Raw genomic sequence first — 25,256 nt, 5'->3', positions numbered from 1 at the left:
GTCTCTTTGTTTTTCAGTGAAGCTTGCACACATAGACTCCCAGCCAGCATCGCAACCATGTCAGAAACACCCATTGGTACGACGGCTAGCTCGCCCGTTCAAGACCAACTGCTGACGTAGCTAAACAGTGCTCGATGGTGGTACTGGTTTCCTCAAAGTCGGATATGCCGGCCAGGTACTACATAAATCGCCTCTCGCCTCTCAAAAGGCATTGCTGACCGAGGCGCTCTTCTAAGAACTTTCCCGAGCACCAATACCCATCAATAGTCGGCCGACCCATCCTACGGACAGAAGAGCAGACAGCTGGCGATGTGGTACTCAAGGATATCATGTGTGGAGATGAGGCGGCGGCGGCACGGTCGATGCTACAGATAACATATCCGGTATGAGAAGCGCACGGAATGATTCTGTGCATAGGCGAATGCGCCAACGCAAACCTGGCACCGCTGACAAGATGCCTGGACACGGCGAAATTCTAGATGGAGAATGGAATCGTAAAACGATGGGACGACATGCAGCACCTGTGGGACTTCACATTCGCGGAGAAGTTAAAGATCGATCCGACAGGACGTAAGATTCTCCTCACAGAGCCACCGATGAACCCACTGCGCAACCGAGAACAGATGGCCGAGGTCATGTTCGAGCGATACAACTTTGGCGGCGTCTACGTAGCGATCCAGGCGGTTCTCGCTCTTTACGCGCAAGGTCTCTCTTCCGGAGTGGTGGTCGATTCTGGAGATGGTGTCACACATATTGTGCCCGTCTACGAAAGCACGGTCTTGAATCACCTCACGCGACGATTGGATGTGGCAGGTCGAGACGTCACACGAAACCTCATCTCGCTATTGCTTCGACGTGGATACGCGCTGAACCGGACTGCGGACTTTGAGACTGTGCGTGCGATCAAGGAGAAGCTATGCTACGTCTCATACGACCTCGCGCTGGACCAAAGGCTCAGCGAAGACACCACCGTACTTGTGGAATCCTACACATTGCCCGATGGTCGTGTCATCCGTGTCGGTAGCGAACGTTTCGAGGCGCCAGAATGCTTGTTCCAACCACATCTCGTAGACGTCGAGCAACCGGGTATCGCCGAATTTCTGTTCAACACAATTCAAGCTGCAGACGTCGACATTCGATCTTCGCTATACAAGGCTATCGTACTTTCCGGTGGCAGCAGCATGTATCCCGGACTTCCTTCACGCATGGAAAAAGAGCTGAAGCAGCTGTGGTTGACCAAGGTGCTCCAAGGCAACCCGGAGCGTTTGAGCAAATTCAAAGTCCGCATTGAGGACCCGCCTCGTCGTCGTCACATGGTGTTCCTGGGTGGTGCTGTCTTGGCAAACATTATGGCAGATAAAGAGAACATGTGGGTCTCGAAGCAAGAATGGGAGGAACAGGGCGTACGGGCGTTAGAGAAGTTGGGCAACCGCGGTTGAGAGAGCTGATTGCTTGTTGATCGCTTTGTCATCTCGGTCACGGAAAAGCGCGCAAAGCCAATGATGACGATTTACAAAGAGCAGGGAGCATGGCCGAAAATATTAGTTAATGCTTGTGTATCCAGTCGGTGCGCTGACAGACCCACAAGCGACCACGGAAGCAATCCATGTTGCAGACATTGGTGCGGAATCCGGCGATGAAAAAGTCCTGTCCGCCGACATGACACCTCGTCATTTTTGACCATTGTAGCAAGCTCATACCATCGTGCTCAATCTACCACATAGACCGGTCATGATAACGAAACTACAAATGAATGAGACACAGTCGGCTTTGAAAGTGAACGATTGTCTTGTCGGCGCATGAGGAAAGTACATGCTGTAAACTTACGGCTTCATCACACAATTAAAGCGAACCAGTTAATAAATATTGATGTTATGCTTGAGATTGCAATCGGAAAACAAGGATATCATAGGCGCAAATAGACAATTTGGAAGTGCTTGCTCGACTGTCCCCACGCCAAGCGGTCTCAGCACAAATGCTCTCGACAGCTGCTTCTTTTGTACGCATTGAAAGCAAAGCAAGGTCGTAAGCCTTGTCCAATTACAAGCCGAGCACAGTCTTGAGCTCGGGGATCTCTGCGTGGTCGGCAGTGTGCTGCATGCGACGGCACCACTCAACCGTGCCGTCCTTGAAGACCCATTCGCCACCGTTCTCTACAAAACCGTATTAGTCAGAGCGCATGCTTGGGTTCGCGAAGGGGCTATCACGCGACATGTGATAGGGAAAATGCAAGTTACAACAAGGACGAGATGGTTAACACCAAACGACGAAGTGATGACTTACGGCTGATCTTGCCTGCTTTCCAGGCCTTGCCAACGCCCATACCCAAAGCGGTGAACAATGAACTCTTGATGAGGCTGAGCTGGCTGCGGCTAAGGTAATCGGGTTTGCCCTTTTGGTTCAGAGAGCAGACCATGCCCAGCTTCTCATAAGTTGCGCGGCTGGGGTCACAGTAGATCGGGTAGGGACAGCCAGTGCGAGTGGCGTAGTCGGCGATGAGTGTGTGGTCGCCACAGCCGACGATGGTCAACTTCGTGTCGACCGACTCCAAGAGCTTCGGGGGCAGATCACGGGCGAGCGCGCGGACGTACTCCTCGCAGAACTGGACATGATTGAGAGATCTGTTAGCTCGAGGGTTCTTGGACGTGGCGTCGCAAATGAGATCGGTTCGACTTAGGTAACTTACACCGCAGAGGAAGTGACGGATGAAGACAATGAGCTGTTTCTCGCCTGTGGGCTGGTTGGTGTAGAATGACTTCAAGTCGACCTTGTTGCCATCTTTATCCAGCACTTGCAACTGGCCGGCTTCTTCGAGCACTTTCGCATCGGGCAATCGGTAGATGTCCGTAGGTTTCTCTTGAGCCGCGGTGGCACCCATGTTGTCGATGATTGATTGACTAGATAGTAAGTGGTGATTCTGCCTGGACAATATCAATGATGGAGAAAAAGCGAAGAACTTGCGAACTGAAATGGGAATGCGACAAGAGCCACCTCAATGTCTACTGCCGGGCATGATATAATTCCACTTCGCAAGTGTCGTCGATACTTTCGGCACGACTAGCTTCCGGATCGTTCATTGGCGAATTTCATGTGATGACTTGTCTAGTACGAGAAACGATGCATGCCTGGTGACAACTTTATAACGAGAGCGCTCTAGGCGTCTTCTCACTAGGATGGTGATGTGGGAAATGCTCCTCACACACAGCTGATTAAGACGTGTTTGAAGCTGGCCAGCAAGCCGATTGTAATGTGCTGTATGCACACACATGCATTTACAACAGTCACCCCAAAAAGGAAATCAGACGGTATCACCTGTCGTTTTGAGAGAGGAAGCTTTTCTTATCTACCTAGGAGCGAGGAGTACGGGAGCAGACGGTCGCCAGTACCGCATACTTGCTGTACACCTCATGCGTATACCTGGGTAGTTTGTGATGCCAGGTTGCATCTCTATGCCGACCTACTGATCACTAATGCACTCTGCAATCCATCCATGCGGGTAGGTAATGTGCGTATGCAATGCAGCACGAACTTCGTGAGCCTTTAGGTCACGTGTTTCTCGCTCGAGGACTGGGTCATGTGACGAGTTCTCGGGACAAGCCGCGCGAGCAGCCGATGCCTGCGCTCACATACAGTCGAAGCGCCAAAGGTCTCGGACTGCGGAGTTGAACGGCGGTAAGTCGAGGTCACGCCTTGCTGCATCATCAGCTCCTCACCTCCCATACGCCATCAACATCTCGGTCGTTCATACGCTGTCGACAGCGACCTGGTCCCCTCTCCAACGACAGTTCCTCTTCGAAAGAGGAACCGCGGCATGCTATGTTCTCGACAAAACTAACCCGTGTGGCCCACCGCGCACCACCCACCGTAGTCCTCAATAACTCGACATCTACAGTCACCGCCCATTTCTCTGCGCCATGTGTCGCCGAGCGCCGTCAGCATCAGCGTCGCCATTCCAGCAGCAAAGCATCTTATCCTCCCAACAGCGCTGCCGGCAATGGCAAGTCAGCTTCTCCCGCCAAGGATGCACCTGTGACGCCAGCGACTCCGGTTTCATCATCAATATCAGGAAACGCAGCTCCGCCACGGACCAAGCGGGCATACAAGGCGAGGAAGCCGCGTGCTGTATCCATGAGCAAGGTTGAGAATCACTTCGCTGGGCTGCCTTCCGTGGAGAATACGAAAGGCTGGCGATACAATGGTGAGGCATCAAATGCTAGCGTATCGGAGGCTGTGAAATGCTGATGAATTTTCCTGCAGATTTCGCCATGTCATCGTTCTTTTCACTCCATCGACCTCTGGCGCTAATCGTCCCGCTTCCCCGGCCATCATCCGCCGACGAATTCGCGAGCATTTTCGAATCTCGACATGATGCATGGCACAATGGCAACTCCGCTGAGGGACGACCGGAAGATGTGGTATATGCACTTAACCCGCTGTTCCAGGACACTACCGCGAGTGAGCTTGGCAACCAGGAGGGCGCATCATGGACGGATAGCCAAGAAGGCATCATCTCATTGGAGGATGCGAAACATCTGGATGGTCTGACAAACGCAAAATCTTTTGACGATGTGATGGCTCGATTCCAACACATGCCGTTCCGTGCTCCTCCACCACCTCAACCTTTTGTCGGAGACAAGCCCGTGAGCAAGAAACGCTCGGCCAAGGAGAGGGAGGCATTCAAGGAGCAGACCATGAAAGTTCTTAATGGTCTCAAAACCGCTGAGCGCACCTTTCAGACACTACTCACAATGACCGAGGCCACATCACAGGACGGACAAAAATTCTATATCGCCGAACGCGGTCCGATTGTTGAGTTGCCGAATGCGGAAGCCGAGGCGCTCGAGGAACAAGGCACATCCCGCACCCGAAGCCAATCTTCGCGTCTGCGGTCCAGACGCCAGAATATGACCTGTCAAGCCCTCCCCAATCGCTCCCGTCAGCAAGCACAAGGCTCGCGAGTGTTTGTCCAGACGGTCACGCAACGATGGATCCGAAAGTCACCAACGAAGCGGCCCGAAATGGTCTTCATCTCCGTCAAGCGTCAGCGAAAGCTGAAGATGAAGAAGCACAAGTATAAGAAGCTGATGAAGAAGACTCGTACGCTGCGCCGGAAGTTGGATCGTCAGTGATCGGGCAATGGCTAGCTTGATAGAAACAGGCATTGGGCAGTCAGGACACAGATCTTTCCTGATTTTACAAAGGACTCGCGTTGATCGGACTCGTGCCATGCGTATTTTGCGATCGAACCTCCAGCGGGTCAAAACTGCAATCACGGCCTGTGTCCCTGGACGAAACATCATCTACACGGGCGATGGCTTCGGCGTTTCAAGTTTTTTTTGAGCATCATCTGCATTATATCTCTATAGATCCGTCTCACTGCCTCTCATACGCAGCGGTATTTCGGGAGGCATCGCCTCTAATTTTCGCCATCTCTCTCTCCACTCTCATCACATTTTTTTGGTCCTAGCTTTCAAGGGTTCAATTGATTTTCATCTTCATGCCCTTGAACAAATATCCGCCCGCGAGCTTTCCAATCACAGCTCCCGCGTACGCCCCACATAGCACCGTCACCGGCCACCGCTGCCAGTCACGATCCCAGTCAAGCGGGATTGGAATCGCGCCGATCCACGCTCCTAAACACGCGCCCAGCGCCAATCCGAAAATCTCGTCGATCGGCTGTTGTAGACTGGCGAGCCGCATCCAGGTCGAGGCCTCCAGGCCATGAACGTAGAACAATGGCGGCGTGGTCAGGAAGGCGAGATGCAAAGCCAGTAACATCGTGTGGGCATGGTGGGAGACCAACGGCGCTCCGAAGAGGACCAGGAGGATGTAGAGCACGGGCGCGGTGAGGAAGATGGTCAGCACGAAAGATAGACAGGCCGGCTGTGAGATAATGTGTCAGCTCTGAATGCTCTTCAAAACAAAGAGGAGATGGAGCTCCTTCGCTCCCTGTTCCCTCTCTGCCCTCCCTTCAAAACCACTCTCTACCCACCTCCTCCCGAAGTATTGCGAAAGAAAGAATGGGGAAAAGGACATACCACAATCTTAGCAGCCAGATCCTGCGTCGGCTTCGCCGCCTTCTTCTTCTTCTGGCCCGGCTTGGCCGGTGCGGTCGACGGGTTCCCCGACGAAGGCAAACACAGCACGCAATACGCGGCTTGTAGGATGGCTACCGTGGGCGCCAGGCCTAGCAGGGTGTTGAGCGGGTCGGCGACCAGGCTGCGGAAGGCGGCGATGAAGATCGACAGGAGGAGGATTGGGTGTAGGTTGGCGTAGAAGCGCGATTCGGGCGTTGTGAGGATCTCGATTGGTGCGATGGCGGCGGCGGCTGCTGCTGCTGCTGGAGATGCGGCGGGCGCCGCCGTGGAGGTGCTGCTCGTGGAGGAGCTCATCGTTGAGTCGCTTGGAGGGTAACGAGCGTATGTGGGTCGGCGGGCACGATCGGGTTGAAGTGGCTCTGGTGTTAAGGTGACATGTTCACGAGTATGTGTGGCTCGTTTGATAGATGTATGACGCCAAGCTTTGGCAGTGTAGAAGGTCGACAGGTGTGCTGGCTGGAAGCGTTGCAACTTTACGACCCAAGCATTGAAAGCGTGGTCGAATTGTTAGGTCGTCCTGGCGGTCCCTGATGTGCGCATAAAGCCGGGATGTTGTTGTAAACCCCGATCCGCGCACTGCTCCGATGGCTTCCAGTAAGGGTTGTTCATCTGGACATCAGGATACGCATCTCACCTTGCACAGGTTAATGAGAGTGCGCATTCAGGTATTGGGTCTTTGATATTGTCGTTGAATATTCGTATCGGTATCTGTACCCCATGTCGGTTTTCTTCGAGTGTGTCTCGGCCACGCAGGAGGTCAGTCTGTATCTCGAAAGTGGTCAAGCACTCAAGGCACAGTTGGACATTGCAAGTGTAGAATTACCTGCACTCCCCGAGACGAAGATACCTGACGAAGAAATCTACAATCATCTTGCGACGAATGATCATAGATCTGTAGGTTCATTAATTTCATAATAGATACAATCGTCCTCAACTTGACAACCAATGCCACATTTTCTGAACTCTCTCGTGCAGGCGCACAGGCCCGTTCGTCCTCCCCTGGGTGGAACACGACTGCCCTTCCCAACGCTTCCTTCTATACAAAATGCGCTATCTAATGCGTCATACAAATGGTGTATCATCGCGTTGAATTTCATCTCAATCGTCGGAGGACTCATGCCAAAGTCATCTCGTCGTCCAGTTCGATGCCTATCATCATCGTAGGAGTCATAACTCCGTCATGCAGGAAAAAGTGTATATCGTCGGACCATGGGTATAATTCGCGCTGATATGGTCAGGTCCAGTCAAACATTCCACAAAATGTGCCTCCATGGATGGGAGCATTGTGGCTCCTGATGCATTACCTTCCCGCGATCATACCAGGAAGCCGACCAGGCCCATAGCGACTGCTGCCACCATGGCGGGTGCTACAGAAAATACGTCGCTGCCCAGCACTGCAGCTGCACCGGTCATCAGACTGGGCTGCTTTGATGTGGTCGGGGTGCCGAGTCTGCTGGTTTGTGTGCCAACAGCGCCGACAACGACCACCGAGGTCACAGTAGACACTGTACCGTCGCTTAATGTCGTCTTGAACTTCGTTTGTTGGCTCACAGTCAGACCGGTGGGAGGTGTGTATGTGACCGTGACGGTGCGACCAAGGTTGTTTGTGACTGTGTATACACCGCCAGCGCGTGGGCTGGTCAACACAACTGTGCCGATATCTGCTGCGGTGGTCGTGAGGCGTGTTTCTGCCGAGGTAACAACACTTCCCCCAGGCGCGACGGCGACAGTAGTAAGCAGTTGTGCAGAGGTGACCACCGAACCGACGGAGTTGGTGGCGCTGACAATGACAGCTGGGGCGGAACTTGAGCTGGTAATGGTTTGGCCATCGTTGTTTGTTGTTGTGATAGGTACTACGACGGTTGTCGGTGCGTCTGCCGCAAGAGCGGTTGTTGTCTGCTGAACAACACCGCCCGCAGCATCGGTGGTGGAAGTGATGACAGGCACAAGCACACCAGTCTGAGTTGCAGGCGACTCCAGCGGAGTGGTGAGAGTGGGCGTGGTCGGTTCGGGAGTTGTAGCTGGGCCGGCAGCTGAAGTCGCTGTAAGAGAAAAGAGGTCAGTATTGCTTTCGATTTATGTCAGGCGGATGATCGCTAGAGCCAGGAACATGAACCTGCACGGCTGTCCACGGCACTTGCCGGCCGGCATGGATAGATTTCGCATGGAGCTCAAGGACCATCCAAGCGACAGTTGCAGGCATGGTGGTTGGAGTCCTGACCTTGATTGCTTCTAGTATCGACAGATGGCGTACTTTCGAGATCCGAGGTCAAAAGCCCGCTCGACGTGGGAGTGGTCACAGATGTGGGTGGCACTGCCGATGACGGCGACGACACAGCAGTGGACGTGGATGTGGCAGAATTCTCACCTTGCGAAGATGGCAGTGGTGTCGACGAGGTGGTGACAGAGCTCGTTGACGCGGTTGACGACGATGTTGTAAGACTGATAAGACTATCATTGTTAGACTGACCTTGAGAAGTGGTGGTGGCGGTGGCGGTTGTAGGGATGTCCGATGCCACCGTCGATGTGATCGTGCTCAGCGGTGTCGATGTTGTGGTGGTGTCGGTGGTTGTCACGGCCGTGGAACTCGTACTAGTTGTAACACCAGTTGTCGTGTTGACATCTTGTCGAGCCCGGAGCAGTTTCTTTCCTGCTGCATTTGGTCCCGATGATCCAGTCAATCCATGTGCCAATGCCGGATTTTCATTGCGGACAGCCTCGTAGGCGTGCGGCTGCTGCCCTGTGTGGCTGAAAACGAGCAGCGGGAGGCTTGCAAGCAACAATGCCACCCGAAGCGGCGACGACAGCATTATGAAACTCCGTCAGACGGACAGACACACGCAATGCGCCTTCGAATGGTCTCTGAAACAAATGCAAGAATGAAGTAGGTCTCAGAAAATGGAGATTAAAATGATGTCGAAGAGCGAACTGTGGTGTAGGTGAGTGAGGTTCTGCGGCAACGGCAACGCAGGGGAGGTCAAGAGGAGGGAGAATTCAAAGTTTCCAAATGCTGGGGAAACGAGCAAGGATGACGACTGATGGGGATAGAGAAGAGCAGGGTACACGACCACACGTGCGGCGGGCGAGATGATGGGATCGACATGGGACATCATCAGCCTTGCCCCGACCAAGGCAAGGAAGGAAGCCAAGGATGAAGTCGGCCAAGTATAAAACGGGGACTAACGAACAGGGTCACCATCATTACAGGATCGCATTGCTACGGTGATACTCAGGAAATGTACTGTCTCCTCTTGATCTTCGTCCGACTCTAGCACAATCGTCGCAACATGGGTGGGGTCCAGAACTAATGATGATGGGGCGGAGTTGTCGTCTGGTCTTTGCGTGCCCATAGCGACGATTGCCGATGCAGACTGCAATGCCTTCTCCTGGAAAGCATTCAGCGGCGGACCGTTCAAAGGGTTGTCTTTGCATCATACATTTTATGGTCGATCGATCGCCTACCGTCGTCCCATCTTGCGTGCTGCCACGACTCGCGACGATGCGGAGCGCACGTTCATGCGTAATAAGAGGCTGTATCGACATTCTGTTCCGAGTCCAGTCGACAATTTGAGCTGTGCCGTAGTAGCAGGCCCGGTACCGTAGATGAACTCCACACACCATTCGGAGATCCTCAATCGTCCCGAGGCAACACCCTTGCGCCGCTTCTGCACGCCGTCAGCGCGGCAGTTGGCGCCACTCCGAAATTGGCGGAGAAGTGCCCCCCCACAAAAGTATCTATTCACACAGACCAGCACCTGCAGCCATTGAGGCAATATTTGGACGAGGCTCTCCACTTGTACTCCCCAGCGGTGCATGAGCACCACACCCTACCCATTCACCTTCTGTACTACACAGGCGATGGCGATAAAAGTATTCTGAGTACCAGCGTCTTTAAGACGAGCCCATCATGACGTCGAAAGTTCCTTTATCATTACTCAGTCGAGACACTTGGGAGCTCTGTTCAAATGTAGCGGCGCAACACCTCATATGTTTGCAGCACATGTTAATTTCTCCGCGAGCCTACATTACTGCTAAAATACATGCAGTGCCTATGCCAGGCCATCCGATCTTGCTCGTCGAGCGAGTGGTGTCGGAGGAGCATACGCGCCTCACAATCGATTCGTATAGATATGGATGGACCTTAGCTAGGCGCCAACATGGCATCGATCCTCCGCCGCAGACTTGGCATGATCTGCTCGTTGCCGCGATCATGTTGAATAGTACTCCTATGCGGACGATTATTGTACGCTGGCGTTCTTCGCTGTGATGTCTTCTGGCGCAGTGCCAGCAGTGTGCTCAGCGGTGGGTGGAGCAATGGCCACTTCTGGAATCTGTTGCAATGGATTTGATACTGGCATCCATGTGGTTTGCCCAGCAGATGCGGAGTTGGTTATTGTAGGCGCAGCTCCAGTCGATGTTGATGGTGCCGTTCCCGGAACGGACGAGAAGGCTGTCGGTGAAATCAACGGTGCTGGCGCCATCCAAGTGCTTGCAACAATCGGTTGAGGAGGAGTGCTCTGCGCTGCATCGGTCACGTATTGCGCCTTCGGGTTTGATATGCTTCGCTGGGCTGCATTCTGTTCACTCAAGCGATGGTCCGTGACAGAGGCATCGGCATTCGACACTTCCGGCAGATGCTGTTGCGAAGCTTGCAGATCTGGTCTGCTCTTAGAACGCTCGTGCTGAAAGATCTGACTTGTGGACGACCCAACGCGGTCTGGTGTGCGCGAACGCTTCTCCGCGTCCTTGTCTTTGCGCTCCTGGATTTTGCCACGTATCCACGACATAGGTCCAGCAGTCTTCCGCTCGCGCTCGGAGTCAGAGAATACGGCGGAGTCGTTGTTCTGCTGCTGCTGCTGCGCGGCTGCTGCAGACTTGCCACCAGCGGTCGCGTCCGACGATGTGGATCCTGTTGTAGTGATCGATGTTGCATTTGTCGACGTCTCTGTTGATGGCAGGGCCATGGACGCACGCTGGTCTTGGAAACTTCGACGCGGCTGAGAAGTGACACTGCTGCCCACCGTGCTGCCGATCGTGGACCGCGATGTGGCATTGTCTCGGCTGGTCAGCGCTCCAAGAGCGCTGCCTGGCATGGAGGGCGAAGCGAGTCTGTTGCTAGAGCGCGAGAACCTCCACCGGCTGCGCTTCTTATCCCGGGCAGCAGACTCGTCATCATTCGAAGGCATGTCATCCCCGACAAGATCGGCATCTGACGTGTCATCTGTCTGCGAGTGGAACGAGTTTGCCGGAGACGTGCTGTTGACTTTGGCCGCCGTCTCGTTCAATCGACTCGGAGGTACGGTAGCAAGAGGTGTGGCCAACGGAGTTGTGTACTCGGACTGCTCCCCAGGCATCTCTGCCACTACATCGTTGTGAATTCCTGGCGCGAGGCGTGGCGAAAGGGGTGATCTGGGAGCGGCTTCTGAAAGGTTGTCCTGGAGTGATTGGCTGGAGGACTGCGCGCTAGACAGTGACGCGCCAGGCATGCGTTTCTTCTGAAGCTTATTAGGCCTGCGTGCGTCAGCCTCACCAATTGGAGATTGCTTGAGAATGTCCAGGAATTTACGGCCATGAGTGACAGAAGATGTGTTGGAGAACGAACGCTCGCTGGACTTCTCCCCACTACCACCCTGAGGGGCTATCGAGGGACTGCCATCCTTCTGAGGGGTCTGAAAATCCCGAGCAGCGGTGGGAGTGAGTGCATTCGAGGGGACATTGAACGACTGTACGTCTTCGACCGGTGTGAATGCTGCAGGACGTTGTGAAGTAGTGCCTGCATTTGCTGTGTTGGGCACCGAACCATATATGCTGTCTCGTACTGGTGCTGGCGGTGAAGCACTTGTGGGAGTATCATCGTCCGCGGTCGAACTCGAGGTCAGAAGTGGTGAAGGCGGTGGCAGCTCCCTTTGGAATCTAGATCCCGCGGCACCGCCGCCTCCCTTTCTAGAGGGCACCGTATTGCTGCGTTGAACGCCCCCTGCACTGACTGGCGAAGTTGGCGTCATAGGATTTGAGGTGCCCTCGGACCGCTTGCTGTGCTTACTAGACACTGACAGATTACGCCGGATACTGCCAAATCTTCGCACGCTGTCTGCCGCTACACTAGAATTAGAGCCAGAACGACCGATGACTGTCTTTGCCCTACTGGGAGCGGGCGATGCAGCGCCCGATCTCGGGCTGCCGTTCTGCACATCACGGACAGTCTCGGCATCAGCGGCGGTCCCTTGCATGCCAATAAGGAAGCTGTCTTGGTTGATGATAAGAAAGCTGAGGATATCTTGGCTCAAGCGGTACTCCTGAGGCGCCATGTCGTGTTGTGGGTGATTCAAAATTCCAGGCTGGAAAATGGCCGCCAAATTTTGCGTCGTCATTTTATTCATGTCAGACTTGCTCGCAAACACAGCGAGCAGATCCAGGATATACAACAGTAGTTGGCGGTTCAATGGCGGCAACTCTGTGATGAGATTTTGGTAGATCTTGATGGCCGCGTCGGTGTCAAATGCGCCAGAGCTCAGCGGCTGCGATGCTGCTGTCCCGCTCGCTTGTCCAGGGTGATTTTTGAGCGGGTCGCGAAACCTTTGGTAGAATTCCAATGGAATGATGGGTTCCGGAAGCTGGTTGAAGTATCTTCGTAGGATGTTGGCCGCATCGTGGACTGTATACCCCGTCCAGTCGAGACCCTTTCCATAGCGGTCCGGGCTGTCGAATGCGGTCCTCAACTCCTTGATGCGCTTCTCGCTTCCAGCCAACCGGAAGATGCCTTCGACGTCGGTCGCTGAAGTCTCATTAGCTACGAATCGTGCACATTTAATTCATATTTAGCTTACCCTTCTCCTTGAGGAAGACTCCGCACTTTGCAACGACAATAGGCACGTATCCATAGATATAGCTTTGGCCTTCATCGTTGAACAAACTGATGGCCACATTGGCGTACCGTATGCTGACTTGCAGTGGGACACCGAATATGCCTTGGACGGGTGCTGGAAATATGGTCAGATATGGGAATGCAACAGCACGGAGTGCCAGTAGAAAGCCAGCGTGTACGATCAACGCGACGTACCTTGTTCGGGCACCTTCTTATCACCTCTTTTGAAGTTCTTCCACCAGCCCGCGAGATCCTTTTTCTCTCTTGTTGACTCACTCTGCGCCAGTATTGGCGCAGGACGAGCTCCGCCGGTCCCGGCCGCCGCTGCATAGCCGCCTCCGGTTGACATTTCGAGAGTGGAATTCCGTTTACAAGATCGTGATGGTATTTAGTACAACATGCGCGGAAAGTGTCGCGATCGGGCGAAGAACGATGTCGACCACCAAGCACGAGCACGAGCTGTGCTCCACGCTGAGACGGATGGTCGGGCGCAAATTAAAGCTGGCGTACGGCGCGCACAGCTGATCGAAAAACAATTCCCACGCGACGCGCAGAGTGAAGCTGCGGAGTGCGTATCTCGACGTTGGAACAGGTGCGTCGGTTGTAGTTGAAATAACAAGCTGAAGAGGAGATCGGATAGCCGCTATTGTGGGCTATGCGTGCGAATGCGCGGGAGTTGTCATGTGCTCCTCGCGACCAGCTGTCGAGTTGTAGCAAAGGATCGTGGTGATGATGGTGCACAGGTGTACCTGCTGGAGTATTTGGAGAGGGCAGCAGACAGGAAAGGGCAAGGCCCCACAGGGCAGAACGGGAAAAAGAGAGCAATTGGGCTGGGCGCAAGATTAGCTGGTTGGTGGTGAGAGGGAGGGCGAGCTGGACAGAGCCCGAGAGCTGCTGGAGAGACAGAGACATGATGACTACACACTGCACTGTCCATAGCAGACCTACCTACAGTACACACACCCATACACCCATAGACCCTCTCCCTGCCCACAAATCCAACATTATTATTCCAGTATTGATCTACAGGCTGCAGGTTACAGCATCAGCCGAAGATTGTGTACTGCCCCAGCGCTATAATCTCCAGTGATGCACCTCCCAAACCGCACCAGTGCCTGATCAGCCACGCATTTCGCGCCCACACACGATTGCATGTCTCGTCCCACGTACACACGCATACACAACTCGATCTCCTCGTCAACAATGACAATCATCTTTTGCGGACGTGTGTTGATGGCCAGTCACTAGTCAATATTTCTTTCGCCATGCCGATCATACACGAACCAGAGAACGAACCCTTTGCGCCGCAGAATTCCTCCCGGTGCATATCTGTACATAGGCGCCTTCCATCAAAAGACGCTTTCGGATTGGTGACGCCGCCAATGTTGGTATTTTTATCCTCCAGCCAATTCACTCCCCACTTTCTGTTCTACTGGACGTCGTTGTCCAAACCCTAGATCGGAGCCCTTGACTCATGATGAGTCCAAGGTTTGTTCAACCAGATCGTCATGCAGCAAGATATGACGTGTTGCCTTCCTATTCCTCACAGGCACAGTCGGCAAGGCACGTATGATAACGGCCAGGCGACCATCTAGCGCCATACCACATCTGGTTCTTGACCGATTTATTTAGCAGGTTCGAGAGTGTTGTGTAGGAATCTAGGAAGCATCCTCCCGCGGCTACTTGTCGTGTTGTAAAAGTTTCAAGTGTGTTCCAATCAGATCTCGGTGATAAGTGCTACTTCACGTTTGATTTCAGGCCGCCATTGTTGGTGACAAACACCATCTGCCTGCCCGCCACGTGCATGGAGTACTCCCACATGCGAGCCGTTGGTCTTAGATTACGCGCGGCACTTTGATCACGACTGCCAGATGATCCCTCATCCTCTCTACTGATCTCGAACCAGCTGGCGCCCACCAACATAGTGTGGTCGAGAAGTAATCTCGAAGCGTAAAGCGAATGCTGGCCGGACAGCATAGCTATAGGCTGGAAGAAGCTGTGCGATCTTCACTTGGGCAGAAATCATCACGGCTATGAGTTAGCTTTTCTCGAATATAGAACAGGCCGACGCGCGTCGTTGTCCGCCAGTCCTCCATATGCCAAAACATACTACGGGGAGTTCCCAAGTTTGCGTGTCAGAGAATTGATGGAAGTTGCAAGCTCAGCAGCTCTGATATTACTACCTACGGACTCCTCAGTAAGCATCACGCGGAAATTATTAGGCGGCGGTAAAATACCATACTGGAACGCGCAACCGGCACATCATCTTCATCTTCATGTTTAGACAATTACATAATATCAATATGACGATGGGATTAGTCTCTAACAAGACAGTTCTCCCTCTCCAGTAGATTAACAACAACACCTGCCAGCGTTGAACAGTGTCATCGGACGCGGCTGTCCGAGATGCGGACAATTACCAATTAGGCATAGCTTGAGAAGCGGATGACCAGCGACGGTAAATTGTGTACAGTACAACTGCTTCAGGGCCATCACACAGACTGGCGAGCTTGGAGCAGCGAATCTATTGCATTGATTTCAACGATAAATTTGCGAGCGCATCACGACACCGTCATCTGAATCCGAGTATACCGTCTCGCAGTAGCAGCAATCCGAACACGTCATCAGAGCCTATCTTCCCATCACAGTCGCAGTCATCGTTCAACATGAGCGGAATGGAGATGTAGGTCGTGGAAGGATAATGGAAGATTGGGTGACAATGAACTGACACGATGCTATTCCAGGCTCAACAGTGCAGAGCAGCGTGAGCTGCAAAGCCGCATGGAGAGGAAACAAGTCAAAGACTTCATGAATGTGCGCTGAGTCCACCTGCCTCCCAAAATTTGAAACGAGCAAAGCCACTGCTATGCTCCTTATAGATTACTCCATCGTCCAAGCCGTTTCAAGAAGCCGTGCTGACTAGAGATCCACCTGTAGTTGTACTCAAATCTCGTTCAGCGTTGTTTCAACGACTGCGTCACCGACTTCACATCCAAGAGCTTGATGAGCAAAGAGGAGGGTTGCGTACTGCGCTGCGTTGACAAGTTCATGAAGGCTTCGGAGCGATTGGGCGAGCGATTCCAGGAGCAGAATGCGCAGATGGCGCAATCAGGCAGCATTCCCGGGCTCGGCAGGTAGAACATGAATTCAGATGAAACCGATGATTTCTTCCAGGCCATCTGCGAGAGATGGATTTCACCGCGACGAGGCTATGGTGTGCCATTACATTCTCAGACTGTATTGAATACTTGCCAGATTTCGGATATATCAGAACAGGAGAGCAGGGTGTGGATGATGCGCTACATTTGACTGCGTTACTCAGCTTCGATACCAGCTGGGAACGACTTTTGGAGCGTCATGATTGTACTGTACTATAGTGAAGTGTGAGCAAGTGCTGCACCTCAGAACAAATTTACGGAGCAAATCATTGCTTCGTGCCATCAACGGTCCCCTCCCGCCCATGTACAACCATCGCCTATGCCTTGGGCAGAAGGCCACGAAGGCTCAGATCGTACACTACATCCTCGACTTCCTTGACTCGGTACTTGATGCCATCGCTGCGTTTTCGCAGCGTGTCATTCTTAAGATTCAGTATTTGGAAGCCGGCATGGATGTCTTTGATGAACTGGCTGATTTGTAGTGGCCGACTGTAATCACCTAGGGTGACAGAGTTCCGGGCAAGCCGAGCCTGAAGATGATGATCAGTGATATTCGCATTAAAGTATCAGACCACCGTAGCCTGAACACCACAGAGCGTCGTAGAAGACTTACCAACTCGTCAAGCAGTGATATTAGTGCGAGTAGATATTCTTCGATTGTGAGATGGAATGCATCGCGGTCCTTGAGGTTGACCGGCACTATGGTGGAACTGCGGTCAGAACTCGTAAATCAGCCCCAGGTGTTGAAGGCACGTACCATTCATGATCGAGCCAACTTCGTCGATCGTGAGAAGCTGACCGGTTCGACCTTTATCGAAGCCACCAAGCCAAGCGCAGGTCAATATGGAGAGACACTATTAAAGAGTCAGCCTCCAGATCAAGTAGCAGCGTCAATCTAAATGTGTGCATACTGCATCCTGGATGTGGCGTGTCCATGAATAGTTGAACTTGTAGTATGGATACTTGGATGCCAGCTCTTCGAGACGCTGAATGGATTGGACCTCGTTCGCAATGCTTGCTTGAGCCGCAGCCACGACGGAGCTCGCTGTCAACAATTCAGTAACGGCCAATCCTCATAGATCAAACAAGCACCGAAGCAGCAAGGGGATGTGTCGCCAGCTAGTGGAGACTCACCATCAGATGAGGCTGTGGAGTGTGCTCGTGACAGAATTGCCTGAGTTGCGCGGTCCTGCTTCTCGAGTGTTTGCACTATATCACGAAGAGCCTGAGAGGTGGTCAGCCGACGTAATTCAGCTGGTTGGCGTAATGCCTCCGTGCTTGTGGGGACTGACGTCTTTGATAGCAGAGTCTTCGTCGATTTTGCGTTGCAAGTCTTCAAATATGCCAGCTTGGAGAACCGCGGACGGCTTGTTGTCGAGATCCATCCTGTAAGTCCTTCACAGTCGACTTGTATGTCACTCCAATCCGCACTTGAAGGTCTCGATAAAATGATGATTAAGTGATTATCGATAGCTTGGTATATCTTATGCGTGCTCTCTTTGAGGGTGTAGTACTAGGCTGTATGTGAGCTTTTTTGGGATTTTGATGGACGACACCAATGCAGGGCCCTGGAGGGTTTTCATGAACACCTAAGTGGCATTGGATGAGCAATGTTACTAGACCACATCATCTCAACTTCTAAGCTCTGCACTCGTCATTGTTCTGATATTTCGAACCTTATCGAAATCCTTAAAAATACGCGATCCACGCATCAAGTTTCTCGTTGCGATTGAAAAGACATGCGAACATGAGAAGATAGGTTGTCGATCGACGGATCATTACATGGGTCATGCTTTGGATGTGGTCCCCCGTGCGGCGATGCCCCCACAAGTACAGCCACGTTGTGCATTCCGCGCTCAGTCTGAAGAGCAAGGGTCCATTGATTGTCAGCTCAGCGCATTTACAATGTGAAACTTGTCCTGCTCGACGACTTGACACAACTACGAAATCATTTCAAGGTCCGCATTTGATGATCGCCGGTAACTTGAGACGGTAGCACTGGCATGCCGACAGCGCATCAATTGCGCCACCGTTCGTGATGGACGCCTACACAGATACACGCCTGGACGAATCCAATTTTGGAGAGAAAAACGCCGCCAAAGTGGTGCAGGCCTTTGACGCATTCCCAAAGACAAAACCTTCTTACACGCACCAAACTTCAAACGGCGGCGTCTGGACCGTCATTCTCACCATCGCATCCATCATCTTGACCTGGACTGAGCTGCAACGATGGTGGGCTGGGGAGACGACTCACGCTTATGCAGTCGAGCAAGGCATTGGTCATGATTTGCAAATCAATCTCGACGTGGTTGTAGCCATGAAATGCCAGGACTTGCATGTGAACGTGCAAGATGCATCCGGTGATCGCATTCTGGCTGGCCAAGCACTTAAGAAAGACCCTACACTGTGGTCAGACTGGACGACCGATCTCAAGCACACTCTGGGTACGACGAAACAGCAGCGCGTTAGCTTGGATAGCATCGGGGAATATCAGGAAGAGGATGTGCATGATTATCTGGGAGCTGCGCACAAGGGAAAGAAATTCAAAAAGACACCTCGGGTGCCGCGACGTGTTCCTTCGAACAGTTGCCGGATTTACGGCAGCATAGACGGCAACAAAGTACAAGGTGATTTCCATATCACTGCGAGAGGTCACGGATACAATGATTTCGGCGAGCATTTGGACCATAAAAGTGAGTGGAGACAGGACCGCGATCGCCTCTGCGCATTGCACTGACAAAGAAACAGGTTTCAACTTCAGTCATCACGTCAACGAGCTCTCCTTCGGCCCATTCTATCCATCGTTGACCAATCCTCTCGATAATACATTTGCCACCACGAATGGCAACTTCCACAAATTCCAATACTTCGTCTCCGTTGTCCCCACTATCTACACCACGGATGCCAAGTCGTTGCGCAGAGTTGACAAACATGCCGAATCACCCTCGTCTGGAGAGGACGGCTTGAAACACCACCCCAAACGTTACAGCAGGAATACCGTATTCACCAACCAATACGCAGTAACGGAGCAGTCTCACGCGGTCTCAGATATGGCAATCCCTGGCGTGTTCGTCAAGTACGACATCGAGCCAATACAGCTTACCATCGCCGAAGAGTGGAGCTCGCTGCCATCGCTTTTCATTCGTTTGGTGAACGTCATCTCTGGTGTACTAGTGGCAGGAGGGTGGTGTTATCAAATCAGCGAATGGGCTGGCGAGTTGTATGGTCGACGAGGGCGAAGATCGCTTGGATTCGGCATGCTGCACGGGAAATTTGACGAAAAGCAGGCTAGGTGAGGACGTTTAGGTGTTTGCTCGTGTATAACGTATCTATGGTTTCTGGTGCTTCTGGACGCCCACGAGTCTCCTGAACTCCTCCGCATATGTTCATTGATAAGACAGGGTGATTTCGGCATGAACTAAGAAGCCTCAGACGTTTTCAGCTCAGTCTGCTTAGGTCCTGAAGTCGCAGCTCCCAACCCATAAGCTTCTGCGATTCTCTCAGCAACTCGTTGTCCGCTCCAATAAGCCCCGGTCGTCGTCCCCAACGCTATGAAAGCAGCGGTGTGTTCGCCCGCTAGCCAGATGCTTCGTTCGGGCATTCCATGTCTCATGACTTCAATATCCTCATCACCCTTCTCTAATCCGACCTGGAAATTTGAGTAGGAGCCGTATCCGGCAAGCTTGTCGTTCGCCCAGGCTGTCGCGAGGACAGCCCTAGGTACGCATGCAGGATCGGAGCTTGCGTAATGTGGTAATCTGGTGTAGAAAGGATAGAAATGCTCAAGTAGTCTCTTGTCTCGAGCTTGCGGGTCGGTTGTGTCTCGCACGATGCTCGCGATGTACTTGCTTTGAGGTCCATCGATGTAGAACAGCAATGTAGGATGCGCATAATCCCCCATATTTGCATAGTCGACGCACGATTGGTACCATTGCTGCGATTCCGCGTATGCTGGTTCCAGAAAGTGAACAAACCCCGGAGCGGCACCAGTCCCCGGCACTGTGCAGGAGGTGGCTTTCTCGAGTGAACTGGTTGGATCAGACCCAACAGCTTGTTGAGATTGACTTTGGCCTAGCCAAAATGCGCGAGGGAAAGTGATGTAGACCTTGTCTAGATGGCCGTAGGAAATGTGATCAATGGCGTCAGACAGCCTCTGAGGGAGTTCGGGCTGAAAAGCCTTTTTATGATCCTTGAGCCACCCCAGAGGCGTTGTAACGACGACTTCGTCAAAGCTATACACGTCACCACTCACTGTGACGAGAGTTGGTCCTTGTAACTCATCGCCGGTGCCTGAAATACTGCGTCGACCACGGAACTGCTTTACTTCGGTCTCAAGCAGGATCTTAGCTTGTTCTTTAGCAGTGCGGGCGACAGCGTCAAGGATTTTGCGATATGAACCTGCAACGAACGGATTCTCGCCCTCAATGCACTCTTCCAACCAGAAGAACTTCAACGACTGTCTCGTGATGGGACTACCGACGTAGGTCGACCAAATACGCGATAGGGAAAGGAACGTCTTTCGTTTCCGATTTGCTTCTTCCGCCGAATCATTAAGAAACATGGTCTCGGACTTCTCCACAAAGAAATCGTATAGGCTCTTCTGGGGATCGATGCTGCTGAAGTGCTCATTGGACAGCCGGAATGCGTCGGCGATAACTCCGTCACTCCACATTAACTCATTGTATTTGCGAGATTCTTCGTCCGGCAAGAGCGTTCCCTGAGGGCCAACGATGGCTTCTGTGTTGTCAACAGCGTGTAGATACGTATTCGTGTCCCGCGCGAGCTCCATGATGGGGTTGTCATCTGCCTGCATTCATACATGAGTCAAACCGATGCGGTGTTGATATCTCCGTGACATGAGCAATTCTTACTCCGTGTATCCAATTCGGCCCACTGCGGCACCGTTAACTTGTGTCACGCATATCTGCATTCATGAACGGAACGCTCACAGATCTACGACATGACCGAGCTGGTCACTCTGGGCGACTCTACCGCCCAACCGATTTCGAGCCTCGAGGATCGTGACTTGAAAGCCGCATCGCGTGAGGACGTCGGCGCAACGGAGACCTGCGAGCCCTGCACCAACGACCCTGTAGAAAGTAATGCTTAGCCCAACTGTGTGATATCGAAGGTAAATGAATGCACATACCCAATTGTCACGGGTCGCTGCTTTGCAATCGCAAGCCGCCACATGTTGTCGCAGATCTCAAAGTCTCTCGAACCGTTTCGATGATCGTTCCGAATTCGCGACGTCCCGTGTAGCTGTCAAACTATGAGTTTGGGCACGTAAATCGGCCGGGCGGAGAAGCGCACATCTGTGTAACCGCAGTGCACAGTGGCCTCCATTATCACGAATATGTATGCTCGAAGCGGCCAAAATTTATCCTCATTGCCTCATAGTTCAGGCGAGAATCCGAGGAAGGGGCGAGACATTCGAAGGCCTGATCGTGCAGAGTCGCGCCTCGACAGCATCATGCTCGCCAGGCTCTCCAGTACGAGGCTTATTATTATTCAACAAGCTAGGTCAGAACCCCACGACTCGGGTGGCAGCCAGCTCAGACGCGATGAACTGGCATGCACCCTTTTGTGGTCGAACAGCGGAATAATCAAATGCGTTCCACGGTACGCACGCCTAGTATCGACAAAGATGTACATAACAAAGACTACCCCCCGTATCTTGTGGCCAGCGATGCATATACAGCTATTTGATTTCTTTGTCTGTTGTGATATCTATCGCGCTTTGTGTTTCCTTTATCTGCTATGATGTCTATCCAGCATTTCTCGGCCTATGCAACACACGATACATCATCGTCCAGAAAGGGCCTTCGTCTGCGGCTGCCGACTCCACATTCAGGATGATGCAAGCATTCGTATCCGTCGAAGACTTTTATCGCCAATTGCCTTGACTCAAAGACAGCAGTCCATGTATGCAGTCCATATCTGCTTCTACAGACGGTCCAGCGCTTCGGCGGCCTTCACCTATCGGCGCCTCCCTCTCAAACCCCCGCTTGTATCCACCATCGGAACGATCCCTGCTCGAGAGGCCCGATCGCATCGAAGGCATTTGACGTGATCGGAATTGCAGCGAAGCATCCACAACAAGGTCGTCATGAAGCAGAGTCGTATCTGGTCCAGGCGATGTAGATTCGGCATCTGAGTGAGCGTCCGATCGACGATCAGCGCTCGATCTCCACTCTGGCGAGACATTCTCTTTGTTGGAATCGTCTCCTGGCATGTAAGTGTAAGCGCTGGATCCGCTGTGCTTCGATTTCGACATCGGCTTCGCATAGGCCGTGACTACCTCACTGGACCCGCTTTGTAGACGGCCTAGAGATGTCCTGGATCTCTGCAGTGGCAGACGCTTATGTGAGTCCAACTTGACCCTTTTGCTTATTGCTGACGGTCCCAGAAGCCCGGAGTTTCGCTTCAGCGGTATTGAACCAAGAATGTTTCTGCCGGACACAGAGCGAAGCAAACCTATAGCACCTGCAGCAGAACCGCTAGAATTTTTCTCGGCCGCCACCTCCAGTTCAGCACGAGCGTCTTTATCGCACCAGAACTCCCAAGATCTTGAATCCCTAGATCGCCCACTACTTGATCTGTGCAAGGTCCGCACCGAAGCCGGGCTCATTTTGAAAGGGATTGGGCCCAGTACAGGCGTGTCACCGATCTGAGGACTTTGGACTGGCCGAGGCGGCGATGGAGAAGCAGCGTTTTTGGTTACAACTTCGGCCTTGCCTTCAGCAGTCATCGCCAGACGGACAAACGACGAGGTCTTCTGGCTGAATCGATCCATGACAGTCGTCGTTTCGTCGGCGGAATCATCGCCAGACAAGCCGTCCGAAGCCAACAAGTTCGCACTACGTCTGTTGGCTAGGTACCCGACAGACGTGAAACTTTCCTGGGACCGTAGGCCTGGTATTGACGTGTGTCGTTGCATCTCGGACTCTTCTGGCACGGAAGTCTCATCTTGCAGAGAATTCATAGACGTTCTGGGGTCGATGACTCCAGATCTTCGGCCGACTACGTCATCGCTGTCTCTTGGAGACAATGGATTCGCGCTCCTTTGGGACGCAAATGGAGACTGTACGGAATCCTGGCTTGAGAATGGGGCATGCGACATCTGATACTGGGCGATTTCATACGGAAGAAGCGGCCGGGATTTGCGACGTGAACTTTGACGACGATTTTGGAACCAAATCTATTAAAGTTAGCCGGGTTCGGTGGCAGCAAGTGGTCGAGGAAAACGAACCTGGACTTCTTTCTCGCCCAGGGAAACTTGTTGGACCAGCTCCAAGCGTGCCGATTTATCTGAAGGCTTGGTCAGTGTGGGGCAGCTTAATGTTGGCCACGCCGATGTTGTTGAGAACTCACCAGGCTTCGGGTCACGTTTGAAGGCCTCCTCCAAGATTGATTGATCTTCTGGACTTGAATTGTTCAGCTGAAAATCCCGAGGCTCTTTCAAGAACGCCTGCGTGACACTTACCAAGTCCTTTTCCGTCTTTGACGAGCCAATGGCTTGTCGTCCACGCTTGGCGGCAAATTGTGCGGTATGGTAGTAGGCGAGTGATTCAGAAACGGGTAAGAAGCCGAAGTGGACATGATTTCGGATTCACGATCGATCTGTTCCCCCGAGTGAGAGGTCATGATGTGTTAAGAATATGAGCGAGCAGCAGCGTTCCCATTGAAGAGTGCTCTACTGTTGTGCGAGATGGCGCGTCTTGATCGAGAGGCCCGTGGGTGACGCGTAGGCGGTAGCTGCCGCAAACGCGAGCGAGCTTCTGCAACACGTGACATTTCGTCTCTAAATTGTGGGGGCTGGACGACTCTCAGCTGGAGGAAACCCTCAATAGCCGCGTCCCCACGAACCGCCTGTAATGTGTCCACTCCTCAATCACAGCGGTCAGACCAAGGAGCCAGGTACTTTGCATGATGCATTTCTTAACGGCACCTATTGTCGAAAATAAATTTAGATCTATTTCGAAGGCCAGCTCCGATGACAAGCGATGCGCAGTGTTAGGCGCGCCGCCTTCAAGGAGCCGCCCCAGCTTCGAGCGCGCCGCGACCTTGAAATTCGCATACTTTCGCAAGAGCTCGTGGATCCCGCGAACCCCATAGGTTGGCACTGTGACAGCAAAGGCGGTACAGCGGACAATTGGCAGATAAAGGAAGGCATGGTAAAGGATCCGATCGTGTGAAAATGTGGCTGTGCTACAATGCTGAATCTATACTGTAGATACTTCTGCATCATCGGTGGAAGTGCCGTGACATAGAGTATAACGCGTGCAACCAGCGCACCGGTTGAGAAAGCGGGCCGTCGCAGCGGAAACGACCACGGACACGTGCCGTCTGGCATCTGGGCACATCTCTTGTGTTGTAGACGTGCGCTGTGTTCAGATCAAATTCGAGAAGGTGATTACAGAGTATCGGTCCGAAGTGATGTGTTGCATCGAAGCCGCATGAAAGGCTAGAAACGTGCCCAATGGCTGCTATCATTTTTCCATCCTGCGACCAGGGCGGACCTCGGCTTTATGGCAAGCGCGGACACTCCATGTTCCGTCGACAATGAGAAAAACGAAAACTTGACTCGTCTGGCTCGCCATGGAAAGCACTCTTGCGAGCGCCGGCTTCTTCAGTGCCTCCGTTCAATGGACCTCACGCACGCAGGGCAAACACTCTATCGCGTCCAAGGAGCGATGTAGTAGCTGGTTTGAGATTAAAAGAAGCAAACATATGGGTAGGGATGCCCATAGACGTCCCCACTGCTCGGGTAAACGAGACGATCGTGTCTCGTGCGATCATGTGTGAGGCTCCAATTGGCTCGCCGCGCAAGCACTGACGTACCGAAGACTATTGCTCCTACTGTCGGTCTATCGCTCCATTTGCAGCATCAAGCTTGTGTCGTACCTAAGCTCGAACTTGCCGCTTTTACTCGGGTGGCTGCAGTATCGGCATCTGATTCATGCGCACGAGCACACCAAGTGGTCGTCTTCCCTGCCAGCACAACAAGAGTCATTGGTGATGTGATAGATCCCGTCTGCATCCGAGCGGGACCGATCAAAAAATTGGCAAACGCTCTCTGCAACACGGGAGCTGCTTCGTGCATGATGCGGCTTTTCTGATGTATGGCAGACA

At 52.8% G+C, this 25,256-nt stretch overlaps 12 protein-coding genes across 12 annotated transcripts; 4 read left to right on the top strand and 8 right to left on the bottom strand.

The window, feature by feature from the left end:
• The first annotated feature begins 269 nt into the window (after nucleotides 1–269).
• On the top strand, nucleotides 270–1,899 carry K489DRAFT_382240 (Actin/actin-like protein). Its single transcript, XM_033605327.1, has 2 exons — nucleotides 270–383; nucleotides 480–1,899. Exons 1-2 carry the CDS (start codon nucleotides 330–332, stop codon nucleotides 1,437–1,439), a joined length of 1,014 nt encoding a protein of 337 aa, XP_033458232.1. The 5' UTR covers nucleotides 270–329; the 3' UTR covers nucleotides 1,440–1,899.
• K489DRAFT_382239 (uncharacterized protein) lies at nucleotides 1,790–3,194 on the bottom strand. The gene is made up of 3 exons (XM_033605326.1): nucleotides 2,687–3,194; nucleotides 2,284–2,602; nucleotides 1,790–2,153 (listed from the first exon to the last, which is right to left on the bottom strand). Exons 1-3 carry the CDS (start codon nucleotides 2,876–2,878, stop codon nucleotides 2,041–2,043), a joined length of 624 nt encoding a protein of 207 aa, XP_033458231.1. The 5' UTR covers nucleotides 2,879–3,194; the 3' UTR covers nucleotides 1,790–2,040.
• A 276-nt stretch (nucleotides 3,195–3,470) lies between these two features.
• K489DRAFT_372120 (uncharacterized protein) lies at nucleotides 3,471–5,129 on the top strand (the record flags this gene model as incomplete). Its single annotated transcript, XM_033603304.1, has 4 exons — nucleotides 3,471–3,496; nucleotides 3,545–3,672; nucleotides 3,869–4,198; nucleotides 4,258–5,129. The coding sequence occupies 4 exons, from the start codon at nucleotides 3,471–3,473 to the stop codon at nucleotides 5,127–5,129; spliced, it is 1,356 nt and encodes a 451-aa protein (XP_033458230.1).
• Nucleotides 5,130–5,339: 210 nt separating this feature from the next.
• K489DRAFT_382238 (PIG-F-domain-containing protein) lies at nucleotides 5,340–6,129 on the bottom strand. Its single transcript, XM_033605325.1, has one exon. The coding sequence runs from the start codon at nucleotides 5,776–5,778 to the stop codon at nucleotides 5,479–5,481; it is 300 nt and encodes a 99-aa protein (XP_033458229.1). The 5' UTR covers nucleotides 5,779–6,129; the 3' UTR covers nucleotides 5,340–5,478.
• Nucleotides 5,830–6,537, bottom strand: K489DRAFT_268634 (uncharacterized protein). The gene has a single exon (XM_033600098.1). The coding sequence runs from the start codon at nucleotides 6,390–6,392 to the stop codon at nucleotides 5,985–5,987; it is 408 nt and encodes a 135-aa protein (XP_033458228.1). The 5' UTR covers nucleotides 6,393–6,537; the 3' UTR covers nucleotides 5,830–5,984.
• A 777-nt stretch (nucleotides 6,538–7,314) lies between these two features.
• K489DRAFT_268576 (uncharacterized protein) lies at nucleotides 7,315–9,190 on the bottom strand. The gene is made up of 2 exons (XM_033600097.1): nucleotides 8,320–9,190; nucleotides 7,315–8,131 (listed from the first exon to the last, which is right to left on the bottom strand). The coding sequence occupies exons 1-2, from the start codon at nucleotides 8,906–8,908 to the stop codon at nucleotides 7,413–7,415; spliced, it is 1,308 nt and encodes a 435-aa protein (XP_033458227.1). The 5' UTR covers nucleotides 8,909–9,190; the 3' UTR covers nucleotides 7,315–7,412.
• A 1,146-nt stretch (nucleotides 9,191–10,336) lies between these two features.
• On the bottom strand, nucleotides 10,337–13,312 carry K489DRAFT_323075 (RhoGAP-domain-containing protein; the record flags this gene model as incomplete). Its single annotated transcript, XM_033601671.1, has 3 exons — nucleotides 10,337–12,873; nucleotides 12,926–13,078; nucleotides 13,159–13,312. The coding sequence occupies 3 exons, from the start codon at nucleotides 13,310–13,312 to the stop codon at nucleotides 10,337–10,339; spliced, it is 2,844 nt and encodes a 947-aa protein (XP_033458226.1).
• Nucleotides 13,313–15,441: 2,129 nt separating this feature from the next.
• Nucleotides 15,442–16,437, top strand: K489DRAFT_382232 (putative mitochondrial intermembrane space translocase subunit Tim9). The gene is made up of 3 exons (XM_033605324.1): nucleotides 15,442–15,646; nucleotides 15,708–15,777; nucleotides 15,901–16,437. Exons 1-3 carry the CDS (start codon nucleotides 15,630–15,632, stop codon nucleotides 16,099–16,101), a joined length of 288 nt encoding a protein of 95 aa, XP_033458225.1. The 5' UTR covers nucleotides 15,442–15,629; the 3' UTR covers nucleotides 16,102–16,437.
• K489DRAFT_382230 (Translin) lies at nucleotides 16,241–17,894 on the bottom strand. The gene is made up of 7 exons (XM_033605323.1): nucleotides 17,798–17,894; nucleotides 17,414–17,737; nucleotides 17,256–17,346; nucleotides 17,033–17,166; nucleotides 16,879–16,975; nucleotides 16,735–16,820; nucleotides 16,241–16,651 (listed from the first exon to the last, which is right to left on the bottom strand). The coding sequence occupies exons 2-7, from the start codon at nucleotides 17,504–17,506 to the stop codon at nucleotides 16,439–16,441; spliced, it is 714 nt and encodes a 237-aa protein (XP_033458224.1). The 5' UTR covers nucleotides 17,507–17,737; nucleotides 17,798–17,894; the 3' UTR covers nucleotides 16,241–16,438.
• A 265-nt stretch (nucleotides 17,895–18,159) lies between these two features.
• Nucleotides 18,160–19,417, top strand: K489DRAFT_411575 (DUF1692-domain-containing protein; the record flags this gene model as incomplete). The annotated part of the gene is made up of 2 exons (XM_033607818.1): nucleotides 18,160–18,814; nucleotides 18,870–19,417. The coding sequence occupies 2 exons, from the start codon at nucleotides 18,160–18,162 to the stop codon at nucleotides 19,415–19,417; spliced, it is 1,203 nt and encodes a 400-aa protein (XP_033458223.1).
• Nucleotides 19,418–19,539: 122 nt separating this feature from the next.
• Nucleotides 19,540–21,370, bottom strand: K489DRAFT_360420 (amine oxidase; the record flags this gene model as incomplete). Its single annotated transcript, XM_033602616.1, has 5 exons — nucleotides 21,271–21,370; nucleotides 21,071–21,211; nucleotides 20,993–21,014; nucleotides 20,187–20,928; nucleotides 19,540–20,120 (listed from the first exon to the last, which is right to left on the bottom strand). The coding sequence occupies exons 1-5, from the start codon at nucleotides 21,312–21,314 to the stop codon at nucleotides 19,540–19,542; spliced, it is 1,530 nt and encodes a 509-aa protein (XP_033458222.1). The 5' UTR covers nucleotides 21,315–21,370.
• Nucleotides 21,371–21,800: 430 nt separating this feature from the next.
• Nucleotides 21,801–23,801, bottom strand: K489DRAFT_382228 (uncharacterized protein). Its single transcript, XM_033605322.1, has 4 exons — nucleotides 23,608–23,801; nucleotides 23,496–23,548; nucleotides 23,374–23,432; nucleotides 21,801–23,322 (listed from the first exon to the last, which is right to left on the bottom strand). The coding sequence occupies exons 1-4, from the start codon at nucleotides 23,766–23,768 to the stop codon at nucleotides 22,009–22,011; spliced, it is 1,587 nt and encodes a 528-aa protein (XP_033458221.1). The 5' UTR covers nucleotides 23,769–23,801; the 3' UTR covers nucleotides 21,801–22,008.
• Nucleotides 23,802–25,256: the final 1,455 nt, after the last annotated feature.

This window comes from Dissoconium aciculare (assembly GCF_010015565.1).
Source record: "Dissoconium aciculare CBS 342.82 unplaced genomic scaffold K489scaffold_9, whole genome shotgun sequence".
Lineage (NCBI taxonomy): Eukaryota > Fungi > Ascomycota > Dothideomycetes > Mycosphaerellales > Dissoconiaceae > Dissoconium > Dissoconium aciculare.
Note: the sequence above shows the minus strand (reverse complement) of the source record. Positions and strands in the feature narration are given on the sequence as shown.

Coding starts and splice junctions, on each gene's coding strand:
- K489DRAFT_382240 (XM_033605327.1), top strand. CDS start 330: ATGTGTGGAGATGAGGCGGCGGCGGCACGGTCGATGCTACAGATAACA. Junction 384..479: donor TGCTACAGATAACATATCCG/GTATGAGAAGCG, acceptor GCGAAATTCTAG/ATGGAGAATGGAATCGTAAA.
- K489DRAFT_382239 (XM_033605326.1), bottom strand. CDS start 2,878: ATGGGTGCCACCGCGGCTCAAGAGAAACCTACGGACATCTACCGATTG. Junction 2,603..2,686: donor TCCGTCACTTCCTCTGCGGT/GTAAGTTACCTA, acceptor AATCATGTCCAG/TTCTGCGAGGAGTACGTCCG. Junction 2,154..2,283: donor GAAAGCAGGCAAGATCAGCC/GTAAGTCATCAC, acceptor ACGGTTTTGTAG/AGAACGGTGGCGAATGGGTC.
- K489DRAFT_382238 (XM_033605325.1), bottom strand. CDS start 5,778: ATGTTACTGGCTTTGCATCTCGCCTTCCTGACCACGCCGCCATTGTTC.
- K489DRAFT_268634 (XM_033600098.1), bottom strand. CDS start 6,392: ATGAGCTCCTCCACGAGCAGCACCTCCACGGCGGCGCCCGCCGCATCT.
- K489DRAFT_268576 (XM_033600097.1), bottom strand. CDS start 8,908: ATGCTGTCGTCGCCGCTTCGGGTGGCATTGTTGCTTGCAAGCCTCCCG. Junction 8,132..8,319: donor CGATACTAGAAGCAATCAAG/GTCAGGACTCCA, acceptor CAGCGACTTCAG/CTGCCGGCCCAGCTACAACT.
- K489DRAFT_382232 (XM_033605324.1), top strand. Junction 15,778..15,900: donor AAGTCAAAGACTTCATGAAT/GTGCGCTGAGTC, acceptor ATCCACCTGTAG/TTGTACTCAAATCTCGTTCA.
- K489DRAFT_382230 (XM_033605323.1), bottom strand. CDS start 17,506: ATGGATCTCGACAACAAGCCGTCCGCGGTTCTCCAAGCTGGCATATTT. Junction 17,167..17,255: donor CTCCACAGCCTCATCTGATG/GTGAGTCTCCAC, acceptor AATTGTTGACAG/CGAGCTCCGTCGTGGCTGCG. Junction 16,652..16,734: donor TATCACTGCTTGACGAGTTG/GTAAGTCTTCTA, acceptor CATCATCTTCAG/GCTCGGCTTGCCCGGAACTC.
- K489DRAFT_382228 (XM_033605322.1), bottom strand. CDS start 23,768: ATGACCTCTCACTCGGGGGAACAGATCGATCGTGAATCCGAAATCATG. Junction 23,433..23,495: donor CAAACGTGACCCGAAGCCTG/GTGAGTTCTCAA, acceptor CCAAGCCTTCAG/ATAAATCGGCACGCTTGGAG. Junction 23,323..23,373: donor TGGGCGAGAAAGAAGTCCAG/GTTCGTTTTCCT, acceptor TAACTTTAATAG/ATTTGGTTCCAAAATCGTCG.